Raw genomic sequence first — 19,813 nt, 5'->3', positions numbered from 1 at the left:
ATTGGTTCCAGCCCATTCTGGCATGCACCATTAGCTTGTGTTACAGAAATGAAACCCCAAGTGAATCAAATGGGCTAAAATGGTCGGTATGCGGTTTCCTAGAGTAAAACCCAAAAAGGATGAAGAAATTCTGGGCAGTAGAATCAAGTGGTCTCCAGGATAAAGGTACCTTGTGTGACCTAAAGAAAAGAAGGTTTCTTATTTCAATTCAGAATTTAAAATATTAATTATAAGGAGATGTTAACGTAAAATGTCCTGAGCAATGATGTTATGCCTAATATGCATTTGTTTTGTCCATTTGTTAATGAAGTTTCCTTTTTCCAGATGCCAAATCTCAACCAAGTGTTCAGTTTTCAAAAGCCTTAATTAAATTACCTGACAACCATCATATTAGCAACGTAACAGGCTATCTTACAGTTCTACAACAATTTTTGAAAGTGGACAATTTCCTGTATACAACTGGAATTATGCTCAATAAATCAGGTACTATCTAGCTTTTATATAAATAATATTTAAAAGAAACAGTATATAAAGCTAGTTATTAAAATGTTATAAGGCAATTTTCTTTTATCCAGTGAAAGAAAAATTATACCATAATCTTCTGCATACATTATATTAAATTAATGAAAAGTTTAATGTACAGGATATTTCTATCCAAAGAAAATAGTAATGATACTGTATAACTTTGCAGGTTAAAAAAATACATAAAAATGAAAATTTGACTTAAAGAAGTTTATACATGTTTTTAGAATTTGACCTTCAATTATTGTTATCAAATTAATCAGAACTGTCAATAATTGTTAGACATAAAAAGTTTATAGATGTGAGTAACCAACTGGAAGTTTTTCTTAAATAAATTTGATATTCTAAGTTAGTAAAATTATAAGTTTTTAAAAAACATATACAGTTGACCCTTGAACAATGTAGAGATTGCCTCCCCCCCAGTTAAAAAACTCATATAACTTTTTGATTCTCCAGAAATGTAACTACTGATTACCTACTGTTGACCAGAAGCCTTACCAATAACTGTCAATTAACACATATTTTGTATATTATATGTGTTACTTACTGTATTCTTACAATAAGGTAGAGGGAGGAAAGTGTTAAGAAAATCCTAAGAAAGAGAAAATACATTTACGGTACTGCATTTATCAAAAACAATGCACGTAAGTGCACCTGTGCAGTTCAAACCCATGTTATTCAAGGGTCAGCTGTATTCCAGATTCAGCAGCATATATATATATTTCTCTCTCTATATATATACACACAATATAGGGCTGTCACAACCTAACAGGTAAGAGGATGATGGGCTTTTACATTTTATTTAATATACCCATGAATAAACCCTGTAAAATCTCTCTTCTCTGTACATCCACCTTTGTTCCACTATTTCTACCACCTGTGGCAACATATAACTGAAACTCCACTGTTTTTAAAAATCACCTCAGTCTATAATTTTGATGATTTCATTTAGGTCAAATTTTGTTCCATTTCATTTGGGGAACAACCAGAAATTAGAGTAATAAGCGTATAGATGTTTTGGTTAGTTTTGGTTTTTTTTCTTACCTACTGTAGCCGATGCTATTGGTGCTCCAGCAAGATGACTGTCCCTCCTCTGTTATGGGCCTGTGTTTCCTGCTGCACACATCTGTGACTCTGCCTAAAGGCATTCCGTGGTCCAGCAAGCAGGCGAGGCCCTCACCAGGGCAAGCTCTCAACTAATAGACAAGAGTACAAAGAGTGTACATATCTATTCCTTAATAATCTTTTTTTGTCTTCCTTCTTCTTTATATGTCTCCACTCCCTCAATGGTGGGTACTTCCTCCCAAATTGATATCTCAGGCTTAGCTTCTTGAAGAAGCCAATCAAGACACCTGCCAAAATTTTCCAGATGGAAGTTATAGGATGCTCAAAATAAAAACATTTACAAGGATGGGACCAGTCTACCATATCACAAATGAAGCTCATGTGGTCCTGAGGAGTTTTTATGGTCAAGACTCATTAGGCCCAGTGGGAAGGGGACATAATGGGTGCTTCCTTCCAGCATTCCTCTACCACCTGCTTTTGAGACTATTCATTCACTGTTTCAGTTATCCTGAGAGCGCTGCTAACATTTTAAAAGTCCTAGAGCAGTGCCGCCAATGGCAATGTTCTTCTGCTCTATCCAATATGGTAGCTACTGGCCACATGTGTCTGTTGAGCTCTTGAAATATAACTAGTACACTGAGGAACTAAAACACTAACGTCCTTTAAATTGCAACATGTTGCTGGTGGCTACTGTATTGGATTGGCTATTGTATTGGATAGTTCTAGTGGTCTGTGAGTAAAAGTTTTTTTTCAACTTGCATCCTTATCATTATCTTTTAGTCTCTTTTTCTCTTGTGCCATTCTCTTTTCCTTCTTTTTTGAGTTGAGTTGGCCTTATCTCACATGGTGGGGAGTTGATCTCATAATTTCAGCTGCATTTAGGATGTAAAGCCACTGATGCACAGAACCGAGGGGTGGGAGTGGAGTGAAGAGCAGGCACCTCAGAAAGCCAGCTGGCTTTACTAAACAGTTTGACATAAGAAATTATAACTACTTACAGATTACATAATAATTTATTTGTGCTTACATTGGATTTGTACTAGTGTAACTGGTCTACAAAATATGTATGCCATTACTTTGCTTATCTTATATTAGTGTTTCAGGAAGTTTACCAAGGCTAATTGTCTTCTAGTTCATTGAAGTTTTTCATTAAGCCAGTAATTGCTCTGACAGGTGAAGATACACACCAGATATAGTAGTAGTGATAATGAGAATTCCTTTCCAGGGCCTGGAAGGCCCTCTGTTATTTCTACCTCTCTGCCCTCCAACCTTCTTTCATTCTTAAACATGCCAAGATCACCTCTGATTTGGGGGTTTTTCACTTGTTTCTTCTTCCTGGAAAGCTCTTCTCTGAGGTCTTTGTATGGATGGCATCTTATCATTTGGCCGCAGCTCAAACATCCCCTCCTTAGAGAGGCAACTTTTATGACCATGCAATTACATTGCTTTTCCAGATTTTCCTTAAAGCACTGATAAAGCAGCTTCTACCATACATTTACATTCCGGTGGAGGAAAAATTGACAATGAGCAAAGAAATGGAAAAAAGCATTCTTGATGGTAATGCAGATTGTGAAAAACATATCTCAAGAGATCATGTACTCACTGTGTCTTTGGAACCAAGATGAGTAGGTGGTGCCAATAGGGGCTCTGTTATAAATATTTGTTAAATGATGAACAAAACTAGCTTTTATTCAAAGATTCAGGTTTATCTACAAAGAGCAAATTATATATAATACACTAGAGTCAACTCTTTCTAATGTGTTAGTAAATTACTTGGAAATCTAAAATTATCAAATTATTTGTAGAAAATTTATATTAAATTTTAACATCTGTAACCATATTACTTTATTCATTATAAATATTCTGGTATAGATTATTTTTGGCATCGCTAATATTTAAAAACAAAACAAAGGCATTTTCTACTCTTTTCCTGTCAGTAATAGAGAAATACAGGTAGCTCCTGATGTTTAAGAAGGCATATTATAAATCGTATGTATAATTATACTTTAAAACCTTAGGCAAAACACTATAACCAATTCTTCTCTTAATCTCATTTCCCTACTTTCAAGCTTTGAAGTCTAAGTAATATTGTATTATTAATATTTAGTCTGTTTATATTCCTTCAGTTATGCTATTAATCAAATATATATCAAAGCTTATTACTTTTATCAGCAAACAATATTGCTTATTTTGTTTCATGTTTGTCAAACCTGTGAAAATTTGCATTTTTAATCAGAATGTTTTTTCCACGAGGTAACTTCAAGGAACATAGCTCAGTCTGTTGGTTCTTGTACTTGAAACAGACACTCTTAGGGACAGGAGAGACTGGCTTATAGCCCAAATCTGCATTGATGACTTGAGGTGGTAGAACCTTTATTTGGGTAGGACACTTGTGAACTGTATTTTTTTGCTGTTGTTTTGTAGGTTTTTAAAACATTGAATTAGGTTCTGGTGACCTTAAATCACATGACTCTGAAAGAATTAGATCTCTGGGCTCATGTTGATTTGTCAAGTTACATGAGTATAACCTATATTTATGATATATTTTACAATTCTTTCATGAGGACCCAGTATCTATTTAATATGAAAGTGGATAACCATAGGTGAAATAAATGAATTAGATATTTTAGGCCCATATTACTTTGTTATTTTTTTTAACTTTTTTTAACCTTTTTATTTATTTTTGAGACAGAGAGAGACAGAGCATGAATGGGAGAGGGGCAGAGAGAGAGGGAGACACAGAATCGGAAGCAGGCTCCAGGCTCTGAGCCATCAGCCCAGAGCCCGACGCGGGGCTCGAACTCACGGACCGCGAGATCGTGACCTGAGCCGAAGTCGGACGCTTAACTGACTGAGCCACCCAGGCGCCCCGAACTTTGTTATTAATATGTAACTACAACGTGTATTCTACATATGGTTTTAATAAACTGTCTTCTTTTTTAGGTTTTGAAAGTACTGAATTGACTCCTCTTGCTGCAATATGCGTGAAAATATATTCTGGAGGAAAAGAATTAAAGGTGGATGGCTCTATTCAAGTTTCTCTCCCCCTTATACATACAAATGATGTAAGTGCAGGGGATCAGATACCTGCCTGGACATTTGATATGAACATAGGTATGTGAGCTACGTGAAAATACTCTGAATATTTTCCTTTTGGGTGTTTGAATGTTTGATTTTAAAGATAGGTTTCCATATTACTATTAAATATTTTTTCAGCTTTATTGAGGTATAATTAGCAAATTTTTATATGCTGACTATAGAATAATTAAAAATTAATGTGTCTTATTTAAAACATTAAAATATATCATTTATATTTGAATGATTTATCTTTAGTAGAGTACTAAATCAGTAATGTTATAATTTTAAGCACTTTGTCAATGACCAGAATTTGGCCCCACTTTGATTAATATAATACAATTGTGGGGAAAATGATGCCAATATGTTACATGTAAAGAATAGTATTATTTATTCACATTCCTTTTTTATTAAAGTAAGCACTATGCCCAACATAGGGCTTGAACTCATAACCGAGATCAAGAGTCGTGTGCTCTACTGGCTGAACCACCCAGTCACCCCTCCCTTGCCTTTTATATTTCCCAAGATCTTTAACAGAAAAGTATAAATAAATTTTTAAAAAACTATTTCTACTCTTCTAGGTTTTTGTTTTGATAAGCAATATGAACTTATATCTAAAAGGTTGGTTAAGGCAATTAAGAAATGTATGTTAATTTCATGGAAATAAACGACATTGTGCTATTAAGATACAGAGTGGTTATTAAAAAAAAAAAAAACCTCAGGTACCAATTTTGGTCCTGAGTTTAGTCTCCTAAGTAGAAGTACTTTTTCTTTCTCTGCTTCCCTTGGTTTTGTTCTTGTGTTTCCATGTAAATAAGAGGAGTGTCTTTAAATTACTAAAAAAAAGGGGGGGGGGGGATATGATCCACAATTGTTTTGGATGAGTCAAGATACAGAGCCTAGACAGTTTCACAGGATTTGATTTCTCTCATGTTTTCTCTGTGTTAATACCTTTCTGGGATAAGATTTACCTTCAGAGTGGCAAGAAGAGAGTGTAGGTGCTCTGACTTGACACACAGGTTGAAGTCCAATGGAAAGAGATTCTTTTCCCAATAGCAATTGTGCAAGCTGTTGGATTCACTGCAGTTATAGAATTTTCATGCCCATCTCCGAACCAGCCTTTGTGGTCTGCAAATAGAATGTACAGATTTATTTAGGCTTAAGATTCTGTGTTGGAGGCCCAAACTAATCATGTGGACTGAGAATATGGAGCAGTTAACCTTCAAAAGAGATTTGGAATGAGATTTCACTGCAGTTGGATTGGAAGGGTAGTTAGGCAAAAAAAAAAAAAAAAAAAAAAAAAAAAAAAAAAAAATCCAAATACCTGTTTACTACAAAATGTAAACAATAATATATAGTTGCCACTGTTTTAAAAAACATGTATATAAGTAAAAAGGATAGTTGTAAGAGAAAGTCTCTCAATGTGATTCTATACTCAGTACTGCACTTCTGTCACCAAATGTGGGGGTGTTTTTCTCACACCAAGCAGTTCTCTACCAGCTGGGTATCCTAAAATTCAATTCAGACACTACCTACCTAGAATTAGCATCAGATTCCACAGGTTAAAGGCTCAGTCTTCCAAGAGTGTCCCCTAACCCCCACCTCAGAGGCCAATTACAAGTCCAGTTTATCATCTGTGCTTCTGACCAACTGGCTATAAACTGGAGGTTCCCATGATCTTCTCCTCAACCTTGATAGTTGCTAGAACAGCTCACAGGAAAACAGTTTACTTACTATATTATCAGTTTATTATAGAAGAATATCCTCTCCTCTGGGTGCATCCCCTCCCACCACCTCCATGTGTTCACCAGCTCTGTTCTTCGAACCCTGTAGTTCAGGTATTTTTATGTAGGCATGATTGTCATTGACCATTGGTGATTGAACTTAATCTTCAGCCCATCTCCCCTTTCTGCAGGAGTAGGGTGAAGCTGAAAATTCCAACCTTCTAATCACTTGGTGGGTTTCCCTGGCAACCAGCCCAATCCACAGGGATTTTCCAAAAATCACCTCATTAACATGAACTCAGGTGTGGTTGAAAGTGGCTTGTTAGGAACTACAAGAGGTACTCTTTCCATAGGTAACATTGCATTTTATTACATAGATAACTCCAAGGATTTCCAAAGCTCTGTGTAAGGACTGGGGACTAAAACCAAATATAATATATTGTAATCATTGGATTAAGAGCTCTAAGCCCTAGATTCTAGTCCATTCACCAGCAGTGTGATTTTTTAAAAAAATGTTTATTATGAGAGTGAGAGAGATTTATTTACTATGAGCGTGAGTGAGAGAAAGAGAGCACAAGCAGGGGAGGGGTAGAGAGAGAAAATCCCAAGCAGACTCTACTCAGCACAGAGCCTAAGGCGGGGCTCAATCACGAACCCATGAGATAATGACCTGAGCCGAAATCAAGAGTCCAGTGCTTAACCAACTGAGCCACCCAGGCATCCCACCAGCCATGTGATTTTGAACAAATCACTTATTTGGGCCTGAATTTCCTAATTTGTTGAATGAAAGAATTGTTTTAAAACAACATTTTATTTTTTTATTTTTTTTTTCAACGTTTATTTATTTTTGGGACAGAGAGAGACAGAGCATGAACGGGGGAGGGGCAGAGAGAGAGGGAGACACAGAATCGGAAACAGGCTCCAGGCTCTGAGCCATCAGCCCAGAGCCTGACGCGGGGCTCGAACTCACGGACCGCGAGATCGTGACCTGGCTGAAGTCGGACGCTTAACCGACTGCGCCACCCAGGTGCCCCTGTTATGCTGAACTTTATAAAAGATCTGGGGTTTACTGAATTTTTTTCTATGGATGGCATTTTATTAGATAGTATTTTTAAAAACATTCTTAGAAATTTCGTTCTAAAAGAGCTATGCCAACAGTAATAGACCAAAACAGTATTTAATAAAAAAATTAATGAGGCCATAAAACATATATTACAAGTGTTTAATCAGAATCCTGGAACAGGTGACAAATAGCCACCTATTGATAAATTTCAATTTCACTATTCACATCCTTAAAACCTATCTCAATATGTACAATTTAAACATTATTCGGAGAGTTGTGATTTCTCTAAATAATGTGTACATTCTTAGTTTATTTATAACGATTTTCTTTCCTTTAGTCATAACAGTCATTCAAATCATCCCATTGTATATATTACAATATAAACTATATTTTGATATAATATGTATTATCTCATGATAATATATTGCCAGAGTCTTCATAATTTTTGAAAGAGTTCTGCAAAAACAGTCTATACATGACTGTCAGCAAACTCCTATCAGCCTTAAAGATCTATACATTAACTGATTGGGATTTTTTTACTTACCTTTTTAGGTGCTTGGGTAAATCATGGCCAGGGAATGGTCAAGGAACATAACAATCACTTCGTCTGGACATATGATGCACCACGTTTGGGCTACTGGATAGCTGCTCCACTTCCAGGAACTAGAGGTATTGTAAAAATGAAACAAAAGGCATTTGAAAAAATCCAAATAGTCAAATTGGAATTGATATCACTAGATCTCGATTTTATTCTAAACTTTGCCACTTACAGACTGTATGATGTTGGAAAAAGCTTCTAGTCTGTTGATCTCCGCTTTCTTTTAATTTTTTTCATGTGTATAAGAAAAGATTAAGCTCTGTGAACTCTGAGGTTTTTATAGCATGATGTCTCATGAATCTGTAAAGTGTAAAGTTTGTTCAATAAAGCATTTACTTTTCACGAATACATTTTACCCAGATCAGTTAAAGCGTTGGGTTGCAAGCAACAGAAACAGATCTTAGATAATTACATAAAATGTATTAGGATGCAGGGAGTTCATAGGATCCCAGGGAAGGCTGAAGAACTAGGTACTAAAAGGCAGGAATCCTAGGGCACCCGGTTACCAGGCCTACTTGACTGTCTTTGCAGAATTGCTGCTCCATGTACAGCTGACTCCAACCCTTTGTGATCTTTTCCTCACACTGTTCCTTCATTCTAGAGATAGAGTTTGGTTTGCCCGGACATGGGTCATGAGCACACCCCTGGGGTGAGGGCTATTGAAAAATAGTGTCCCCACATTTTCTCAGTATACGACATGTGATACCCCAAATGAAGGTTGGCCTGACATAGGAGCTGAGGGTGGACAAAAACTAAGTCTTGTCCACTAGGAATGATCTATTCATGTTCTAGGTCAAATGAGTATTTTATTTTTCCTAGATTGGACATGCTATCAGATTATTTATATGATTTAAAGTAAGGAAATCTTATACATGCATCTTGAGTTGTATAAATCTCTCAAAATACTCAAACATTGCATGTTTTATCCATTAAATCTTCTTAAAGTCTTCTAACCTGCGGTAGTGTAGTCTGATTGCACCACGGGCTTAGTATCATTTTCTGGGCCTTTTGGGTGCTCACTGTATCAATTGAATTGCTTCGTGGCTTTGCCTGTCGCCAGCTTTGCTAAGTCAGCTTCCAGCCTTCATCATCTTCTTGCTCTGGTCTCTTACGACATTCTCCTTTAACCTGTGGGTTTGTTTATAAAAACAAAACCAAGCAAAACCCTCAGGGTCATTTTAGTGAAGCTTTGCGGGAGTGTGAAGGTTGAATGCATATGTCGTTCCTACATCTTTAATCATGTGTCAGAGAATTCTTTTGGTTTGTTGAGTGTTTTGGCTCCCAGCTGAGAGGCAGCTGCAACCTGGCTATTTCATGCTAGTCAGGCACAGCCCCAGTGCACACCCTGACCCAGGATGTGGATGACATTGCACATACATTTCTCTGCAGCCTTCTATCACCTAACTTTGTTATGGCGGCCTGTTAATAATTCGAAGGCTCTCAGTTCTTTCTGAAGATGTCTTTTTCGATAGTTTAATTTTTATCATTTTATATTGACAGCCTTTGAATTTTAAACCATGCAAGGTAACAAGACTTTTTTTTTTTCAATGAAGCTAACATGTAATATTCCAATAGAAGAAATATGAGCCATTTAACCATTATGATCAAGGGGGATGTTCTCTCTGTTTTTGTTTGTACTTAGTACTTATGAGATTATTTATTCAGAAACCAGAGGGTGGTTACTTTTGTTCTTCATGATGCAAAATATCCTGCAGTCTTGCCAGCTGTCTGGCCATATTTCATTCTAGATTTGCAACTATAATGAAATATTGATGAAAAAGAACAATTAATATTTAATACTCAGCTCAACTAAATCCCAGTTATTTCATTTCCAATAAAAATAACCCAGGGAACACTTGAGTTTTATAGAGAAGTGTACTTTCCATTAAAAATATACCTGAAATCAATTTATAGAAGATGACTATGAATTACAAAAGCCAAATTTTCCAAAGTAGGTGGAAGTTTTGTTTTAGCTTATAGTTCAGAGAAGATTTTGTGTGAATCAGAGTATGAAAATAGAAATGTGGGATTCCCATTTAGTTTGAATTAGATACCTTCTAGTGATGCTTTTGAAAAATCCATTCTGCGAGCCTATCACAGAGGAACACTATACTAGAAATATGGATAGCTTGATTGTAGCTCTGGCTTTGCCGATAATTTATCCGGCTGAGTTTGAAATATGTACTTGCCTATCTGAGCGTTAGTTTTCTTATTTCTAAATGGTAGGAGTTGGATATGATGATCCTTAATGCCCCCTAAAATTTTAGATTGTGAGTAAAATCACATTTTGTAAAATCAACATTGGTCTTCTGATGGACTAGGTGCTGGAGCTACTTAAAGTTTAGCCAATAACATACTAAATCTGTTTTTTAAATACATTTTGAATGGAATTCTAGAATTCCTTGGAAAATAAGTGCAAGAAATTAAAATCAAGTGATTGCTATCGGCAAGTAGACAGCTGAGTAGAGTTTAATAAACAAGTACTTATGACAGTTTTTAAATATGCACTTTCAAATACATTTAAATGAAAATATAATTTCCTGCCTTTTTGACTCTTTTTAGGCATACACACAAACACACAGATGCATACTTTTTGGTGTTGTCATGTATATAAAATTTGGGAGAAACCCAAAAGTATCAGCCTCGTGTGTCCAAAAGGGAGTTCTGTTGGAATTGTGTGCTATGAAAAGTGTTACTCTATTGTGGAAACATAGACTTTTAGAGAAGCTGAATTTCACCCAGTTATAATCAAACTACTCCATTGCAACCCTGGATCCTAAATAAGAATCTGCAGATAGAAATGTTACTTTTATTTCTTTTCTTTTTGAAGAAGTTTCATATTGTGAGTGCTGTACTTGGTTGTCTATCAGATATGATAAACACTTTGTTAATAATTACCATATATATAGGAAAGTGTGGCTAATACTGGAGTGCCAGTGAAGTTTCATTTAATAACAATGATGTTGTACACTGAGTGCTTATCATGTGCCAAGCACTAAGTGTTTTAATAAGTACTTACTCTTTTTTTTTTTTAAAGTTTATTTTTTCTGAGAGAAAGGGCAAGTGGGGGAGGGGCAGAGAGAGAGAGGGAGAGAGAGAATCCCTAGCAGGTTCCGTGCTGTCAGCATAGAGCCCAACTCAGGGCTCAAACCCAGGAACCATGAGATCATGACCTGAACCCAAATCAAGAGTCGGATACTTAACCAGATGCCCCTAATAAGTATTAACTCTCTTACTCCTCATAACAAGCCATATAGGTGAGATCTTATAGATATGAAATGAGACACAAAGTAATGAAACTTGCCCCAAAACTAAATGAGAATGTTACAAAGAAATAAATGATGATGTTGGATTTGAGTCCTCCTCTAGAGAAAGGGCTTATTCTACACTCAAATATAAAGGAGCAAAAGGGGCATGTGGTAATGGAGGCTGGGGGTTTCTGAAGGTTAAGGTAGCAACAGGTACCTTCTTCCCTTTTGTTAATAGTATTTTTATACTTCATCCTCACCATATAAGTCTTTATACATGGAATCTCCTGGGGATATTCTGTTCCTCCCCAGAGAGGGTAGAGGGTGGGAGAAGGGTATATATTTGAAGAAATTGCATTAATAAAGTTTTTTTAATGTTTATTTTATTTTTGAGAGAAAGAGACAGGGCGTGAGTAGGGGAGAGGCAGAGAGAGAGAGAGAGAGAGGGAGACACAGAATCCAAAGCAGGCTCCAGGCTCTGAGCTGTCAGCACAGAATCATTGAACCCATGAACTGTGAGATCTTGACCTGAGCTGAACTGGGATGCTTAACTGACTGAGCCACCCAAGCGCCCCAAGAAATTACATTTTGATAATAAGTTTCTCTGAAAAGAAAAAAGAAATAGTGAGACTGGGATTCTAATTGAGGCACTCTGGCTCCAAAGTTTGTATGCATAACCACAATACTACTTCTCCAAAACCTTTCTTACTACCATTATTATTATTTTATTTTTATCAAATAAGATGATGCAAAATTAAAGGATCTAAAGTCTGTCATCCTCAGTCTTTTCTAGGGTCCTTGGTGAAGCTGAAAGCCTCATTCTGGATGTTTCTCGTGGTAGAGATTGCCAGAGAACCACCTGTCTGACCAGTCTTATCACTTTATCACCCTGAATTCATATTAGACTCTACTCGATAATGATCAGTAGACTTGTTATATGTATTTTAAAAAGTTTTTTAAACATTTTGTTTATTTTTGAGAGAGACAGAGACAGAGTACTAGCAGGGGAAGGACAGAGAGAGAGGGAGACACAGAATCCAATGCAGGCTCCAGGATCTGAGCTGGCAGCACAGAGCCTGATGAGGGGCTCAAACTCTTGAACCATGAGATTGTGACCTGAGCCATAGTTGGACGATTAACCAACTGAGCCACCTAGGTGCCCCTATATGCATTTTTTAACAAAGTGAAATCTTAGTGATATTAAAACAGATTACCTCAACATTAATTGCATTTATGCTCATGCAGAATCTTTTTTTTCCTTTTTTTTTTTTTTTTGAGAGAGAGTACATGCAGGGGAGAGAGAGAGAATCTTCAGCGGGCTCCATGCTCAGTGTGGAGCCCAGTGTGGGGTTTAATCCCACAACCGTGGGATCATGACCTGAGCTGAAGTCAAGAGTTGGGGGCTCAACCAACTGAGCCACCCAGGCACCCCTCATGTAGAATCTTAATAGCCTACACTGATCATCCTAGTGCATTAATCTACTTTTACTGCAGTTAAGGTGATTACAACAGCAGTGTATATCTGAGCTCTCATAAAGAAAGACGGTGGGTATCTTGTGCCTCTGCATGGTGTCTTATTCTAAAGGCCAGACTGAAAGTTGCAACTCTGAATCCTTCGAGTGCCCAATTTTTAGATTCTCTCTAGAAAACCTTTCATACCTATTTACCTTGGCAAATTCCTTTTTGAATTTATCTTTAGATTTTTCGTTTATAATTGAATACAGCTACTAAGTCAACCCTCACTACCAACATTCTATCCCCAAACCTCTCTGCACAGAAATATTTTCCCCTAGTTTATTCCACTACATATCTTGCTACCACACCACAGGAGTCAGTTTTACTGCCTCTTGAAGCAGATTTCCTCACTGGCCCAGCAGCAGGGCCTCATGACTTTTGGGCCTGGCTTGGTGCAGTTCAGCATTTGTTTTCATTCCAGAACCTAGGTTGAAGGAATAGCAGCACTTTTGGATATTCTGTCTGGATACTAGAAAATCTTAGCAAGAGGGCAGGGCCATTTCATGCCACTTCATTTAAGGTGCTCACATTTAATTGAACAGAACAAGAACTGATTAAGCCCAACACATAGGGAGTTATGTTCTACCCACAGGGAAGCCGCCATTATAGCTGTGTACACACACTTAATCTGCTTTACCCAGGATAGGACATGATTGAAAATCTGATCTACCTAAAATAATATATTCTCTGTTTTACTTGTTTATATTGAACCATTTAGGTTCAGGTATAAATGGAGACTCAAGGGATATAACTGCCTACCACACAGTGTTTCTTACAGCCATATTAGGAGGAACAATAGTCATTGTCATTGGATTTTTTGCTGTGCTTCTTTGTTATTGCAGGTAAGAAGAATATTAATATGTATAAACACAGAAAACTATCTGATCATAGTATCATGTCAATGTGTTCTGGGTATGACAGTTTATTTATAAAAATCAGCAGTGTGACCTTTAAAATATGTTGATTAAAATAAAACTGGATACAGTCTAAGAGCACTGCATATATAATATATATAATTACATATATATAATATATCATGGGATGGTTTTTAAAAATGAATTTTCTAGGTCATAAGTTTTGAACACTTTCTGCTATCTCTTCTCCTGTAGGGACAAGTGTGGTACTCCGCAGAAGAGAGAAAGAAATATCACTAAACTCGAGGTCCTCAAGAGAGACCAGACAACTTCAACAACACACATAAATCACATCAGTTCAGTCAAAGTTGCATTAAAAGCCGAGGACAAGTCACAGTTATTTAATGCCAAAAACTCCTCATATAGCCCTCAGAAAAAGGAACCATCAAAGGCAGAAGCAGAAGAAAGAGTTTCCATGGTAAAAACTCGGGACAATTTTAAAGTCTACAATGAAGAGGTTTCATTTCTATCAGCCAATCCAAATAATTACTCAAGAAACCCAACACAGTCTTTGGAGCCCAATGTAGGGTCCAAACAACCTAAACACATTAACAACAAACCATCTTCATCTCTAGGTGATGCACAAGAGGAAAAGCGGTATCTCACAGGTAACGAAGAGGTATATGGACATTCCCACATTCCTGAACAGCTTATGCACATCTACAGCCAGCCCATCGCCATCCTTCAAACATCTGACCTTTTCTCCACTCCAGAGCAGTTACATACCGCTAAGTCAGCTACTTTGCCAAGAAAGGGACAGTTAGTCTATGGCCAATTGATGGAACCAGTTAGTAGAGAGAACTTTACACAGACGTTGCCCAAAATGCCAGTGCATTCTCACACACAGCCCCCAGATGCGAGAGAAGAGAACATTCCACTCGAAGGTCAACAGAGCCTGCCATCCCAAACTTCAGACTGGAGCCGGTATTCAAACAGCTTACTAGAATCTGTTTCTGTTCCTGGAACACTAAATGAAGCTGTTGTAATGACTCCCTTTTCATCAGAGCTTCAAGGAATTTCAGAACAGACGCTCCTGGAGTTGTCCAAAGGAAAGCCTTCCCCCCATCCCAGAGCATGGTTTGTATCTCTTGATGGAAAACCAGTCGCACAAGTGAGACATTCCTTCATAGACCTGAAAAAGGGCAAGAGAGCCCAGAGCAATGACACGAGTTTGGACTCTGGGGTGGACATGAATGAGCACCACTCAAGTAGAAAACTCGAGAGGGAGAAAACTTTCATCAAAAGCATGCATCAGCCTAAGATCCTTTACTTAGAAGATTTAGACCTGAGCAGCAGTGAGAGTGGAACCACTGTCTGCTCCCCCGAGGACCCAGCTTTAAGACACATTCTAGATGGAGGGAGTGGAGCTATCATGGAACACCCTGGGGAAGAGTCTCCAGGAAGAAAAAGCACTGTTGAAGATTTTGAAGCCAATATGTCCCCCACTAAAAAAAGGGGCAGACCACCGCTAGCCAAAAAAGATAGCAAGACTAATATCTGGAAGAAGCGAGAGGAACGTCCACTGATTCCCATAAATTAACATCAAGGGTGGTTGTGTCTCTGCTCTCTCGTGTTGTTTATTCTTGCTTCGTGTAAATTGCTGTATGAACTTTCTAAGAAGTTGAGACTGAGCAATCTCATGGTCCCTGGACATGTCTCAAGCAGAGTAAATAGTAAAATGGCAATTCACTAACAAAAGAGAAAGATACCAAGGAATGCTTTTTCTGGCCTATTCTTTTCATTTATTTTTGGGTGATGAATTTGAAGTATCCAAGAGTTCAAAATGTAAAATAGTTTCAAGATGTAAGTTATCTGAAAATGCTCAGCCACTTTAGCCCTCTCTAAAGAACAACTGTGAAATGTGTACTCCTAAAGTTGCTTTCAAAAAATGTTGCCTCTGCTTTGATGACTGCCCCTGTGAAACATTTAGGAATGAAACTGTATTCTTCAGGCATCATAGTCTTGTGAAATGTTACTATTATGTTCTCCTCTGCCTGTCCCTGAAAATAAGGACAAATATTGGGAATTGATGTTATTCTAGAACATAAAGGCCAAACAATATTTTCTTTTTTTTGCAGTCAACAGCATGTGTACTGTGTCAACCCAAAAATAAATCTTACTTTTAAGATGGGCAAGAAGCTACTTGGTGGTTAGAGAGGAAAATGCCAGCTCTTTGGTTGTTTTTAGATATAACCTCACAGAATAATAAGGTGTTAATTTGTTATTTAGAAATATGGAAAATGAATGCTCTGATACTTTCATTTTTATTTTAAAAAATTTCCCCCTGTTTCTAAAGAGAAATGAGCTTAGCTGTCAAGGAAAACTTCTTACCAGTCTGAGCATAAAACAAAACAAAACAAAACAAAAAAACAACCCATATCTTTAGTTTAAGACTCATTGATACATGTAGGCAGCTTTAAGATATTTTTTAATTCATTCACTTAAACCTTTTAAACTTGGTTAAAAAATAAAGTTTCTTATGAACACCTAAATATTAACTTATTAAAATATTTAATTTTTTTCTGAAATGTTGATAAACAGGAGAAGAAATTCTATTTCCCTAAGACTCAAAACTATCTCCAGAATTTAGGTATATATCCACATGGTCTCTTCTTAAATCACTTATAGAATTTACAATTCTTTTTCTAGTTTTGGAAGTAATATATCCATATTATTTTCATCATAGCAAAGAGTTCAGTATGAACACACTGAACAGCTATTTTTAATTATAAGTGTCTTCAACTCTGAATTATCATTCATATGTCCTAAAAATAAAGCTCCTTGTTAATTAAAATCAACTCATCCAATTTTCTAAAAATCCCCATGAAGGCAAATGTCTGAAGCAGCTTCCCCTGTCCCTTGGGGGAAGAATAAAACTAAATTGCTTTATTTCTCATTTGCGTCTACTCAACATGGGAGCAACATAGACATGCAAGGCACATAAACAAGTTGCAAGAAGCAAAATTAGCCATATTAGCTGTAGTCAAATTATAGATGGATATCCAGTGAAAGACAACAGCTTTTTTTCCCCAAGATAGACTTCAGCCAGTTTTTTCCTACAATTACTTCAGTTTTTTCTATAACACCTAACCTGTCAGGTCACACTCCTCCCATTCTGTATTAACCCAAAGAACTTAAAAACCCATTTTTTACCCAATCCACAGAAGAGCTAAATATTTGGGGTAATACCTAGGTCTAGTTTTTTGAGGAGGAGGTTTCTTGGTCTACAGAAAGATGCATTAAAAGCGGCATAAATGAAAAGGACTTGGAAAAGGTTAAGGAGTTAGTGCTCTGCTGAAGTGCCTTTGATATAGACTTGCTTTATTGGAAGGATATGAGAACATCTTTCTTTAATGTGCATTTTCTTTGTTAGCCAAATTAAACAGATGTGCAGGTTTTAATTAAAAAATATAGACCTAGTGTTTCATGTTGGAACAATGAATTTTGCATGCAAGTAACATTTCTCTCTTTTGTGTGTTTCTTTGAATCCAGGTTATATTGATAAATTATGTTGTGCCGGAATGAAGTTAGAAACTATATAGTAAGATGTTGCACTTCAATATCTTAAGTTTATATTTTCTCTACCTTTAAATAAAAATATTTCATCTTTTAGTTTGGTAATGGAATACACATGTTGACATAATGGTACACCATTGAAGTATGCCACTTATTCATTCTTATGTAAAGGAAATGAGAAGACGTATCCCCAGGGGCTTTTCTAGAAATACCTTTTCTTTGGTTTCAGAATAAAACCTTATTTTTTTTTTTAATACACTGCACATTCTGTTCTCAGTGGAGAAGTATAGGCAATTTACCTTTTCTAATGATCAAAAATGTGTAACTTCTCATTTTGAGTAGTTCACAAATTTCCTGTTAAAAAAGCTGAAGCCATCTACTTTTTCTTAACCCAAGTAATAATAAGCCTACAATATTCACATCTTTCTTAAATTTTTAAATTGAAAACCAACACAGTTTTTTGCAAATGTAACTCTAGAGAATTTTGATCACAAATTGTTAACATTTGTGTATCCTTTGTATATACTTTGGCTATATCTTAAAAGCAAAATTATCCCTCAATTAACTGATGGATTCGTTTATGAAAGCACAGCTGTGTGTATTTTTGAATACATAGTATGATCTTGAGACTTTATAAAATCAATTTTTATGACATTTATGCAGTTTAGGGTTTATGCCCTTTTATATAATACACAGTATACCACGAAGGTCACAAATGTTGAGGAATAAAAGCACTTCTTTGCTTTGGCAATCATTTTCAGATCACTCTCTGTGTTTGAATCCTCTGATATCAATACATATAGAATTTTAGGAATCTGTAGGTCAAATAATGTCCCTCAAAATGTATTGACATTGTAAAGAATTTGACCATTTTAATTTCCATCTCAAACCTTAAGTTGACATTTTGCCCTCTTGTTTCCAAGTATTTCTATCTTTTGTATTTCAACAGAGAAATCTCACATTTCACTGTGTTTATTGCCATTATTACTATATTTACTGCTGAAAACTGTAACAATCTGAAGATTTGTATAATGTTAAACATAGTTCATTAAAGATAATAAATATAAAAATGTACTTGATTCATTCTTTAATTTTGGGTAAACTACAAAACATTTCTCCCTAAACTGTCATTTAATAATGAATAATAATTCAGTTATTACTTCACCCATTATTGCACTCCCTATGGAACAATAAATATTATATATTTGAATACCATTTGGTTATATAATGAACTTGATTTCTCTTTATATTTCATGTTTTCCATGTTCACGTTTTTACTGTTAAAGCTAAGTATAGAGAAATTATTTTTCCATTCAACGAGAAGAATTCTTAAGATTGTGTGATAGAATATAAACTAAATTGCTGTACCCAAAATTCCTAAGTGAGAACAAGATACAATATCACCTCTCCACTTAAAAAATTATTTGGACTTTAAACGTGAGAGCAGATACAAGATACTAACACAAAGGTTGTTCACAATTAAGAGTGTTAGAACTTGAAGAGGTCTTCTGCTCACCTAGTTGAACCATACTTAAGTTCAGGCAGTTTGCACTTCGGGGTTTTAGTATGTATGATTTTTTTATATAACCTCTACACCCAGCATGGGGCTCAAATTTACAACCCTGAGATCAAGAAGCAAATTCTCTACTTACTGAGTCAGCCAGGGACACCTAGAATATCTTTTAGAATCCTTATCTTGGCTGCCATGTTTTCAGACATTTTGTATAACTTGTATAAATTAATATTGTAGTAGAAATACCTTTGGTTAGTTCTAATGGGAATTGGGCTCTGAATCCATTTACATTTATAGTGGAGATTATGACCCAGCACTATTGTTTGAGGTAGACACTTCCATTTGGATCCCTGCAGAGTATAAGCTAGGCTGTGGTTACCTTTTTTCCAAGGCCTGATCTCCCACTGGATAGTATAGAGTCTTAACAGAAATAATGCAGTTTCTGGAGGAGTCATGGAAGACCCAAGCTCACAGGGAATGGATTGTAATAGAAAATAGATTTCATAAATCACAAACATAGCTTTCAAACAGATGATGTTCATGAGCTGGTCATCACAGGCTCATCTCAGAAGGGAAATTAATATGGGACGACTAGTATGTAAGAACTATAGGAGAGGTAGTTGGGTGAAGTTAGGTTAATCACTTCTGATAAATTCACTAAAAAAATCTCCTATCACAGGTGCCTGGGTGGTTCAGTCGGTTGAGAGTCCGACTTATGGCTCAGGTCATGATCTCGCTGTCTGTGAGTTCGAGCCCTGCGTTGGGCTCTGTGCTGACAGCTCAGAGCCTGGAGACTGCTTTGGATTCTGTGTTTCCCTCTCTCTGCCTCTCCCCTGCTAATGCTCTGTCTCTCTCTGTCAAAAATAAATAAACATTAAAAAAAATCTATCAGTACTTGATAATCGTGACAGCTAATTAAGGACGTTTCCCTAAACTACATGCTGTTAATATAGTGCCCGTTAAAATTATACCACAGTGTTCTTTTATCCAGACTGCTTAAAATCACTTTTTGGCCTTCTTTTTATAGGTAGATTTCTCTATTATGGTTTACAGTGAAATA

At 36.4% G+C, this 19,813-nt stretch overlaps 1 protein-coding gene across 1 annotated transcript in view; it reads left to right on the top strand.

The window, feature by feature from the left end:
• The window catches only part of FAM171B (family with sequence similarity 171 member B), a 66,189-nt gene extending 48,412 nt beyond the window's left edge, over positions 1-17,777 (top strand). The window contains exons 4-8 of the mRNA XM_047873541.1: positions 325-483; positions 4,531-4,701; positions 8,002-8,118; positions 13,529-13,652; positions 13,920-17,777. Of these exons, the coding sequence (XP_047729497.1) occupies positions 325-483; positions 4,531-4,701; positions 8,002-8,118; positions 13,529-13,652; positions 13,920-15,264 (1,916 nt within the window). The 3' untranslated portion in view covers positions 15,265-17,777. The remainder of the gene's footprint in view (positions 1-324; positions 484-4,530; positions 4,702-8,001; positions 8,119-13,528; positions 13,653-13,919) is intronic.
• The last annotated feature ends 2,036 nt before the right edge of the window (positions 17,778-19,813 follow it).

Source organism: Prionailurus viverrinus, chromosome C1 (genome assembly GCF_022837055.1).
Source record: "Prionailurus viverrinus isolate Anna chromosome C1, UM_Priviv_1.0, whole genome shotgun sequence".
Lineage (NCBI taxonomy): Eukaryota > Metazoa > Chordata > Mammalia > Carnivora > Felidae > Prionailurus > Prionailurus viverrinus.
Note: the sequence above shows the minus strand (reverse complement) of the source record. Positions and strands in the feature narration are given on the sequence as shown.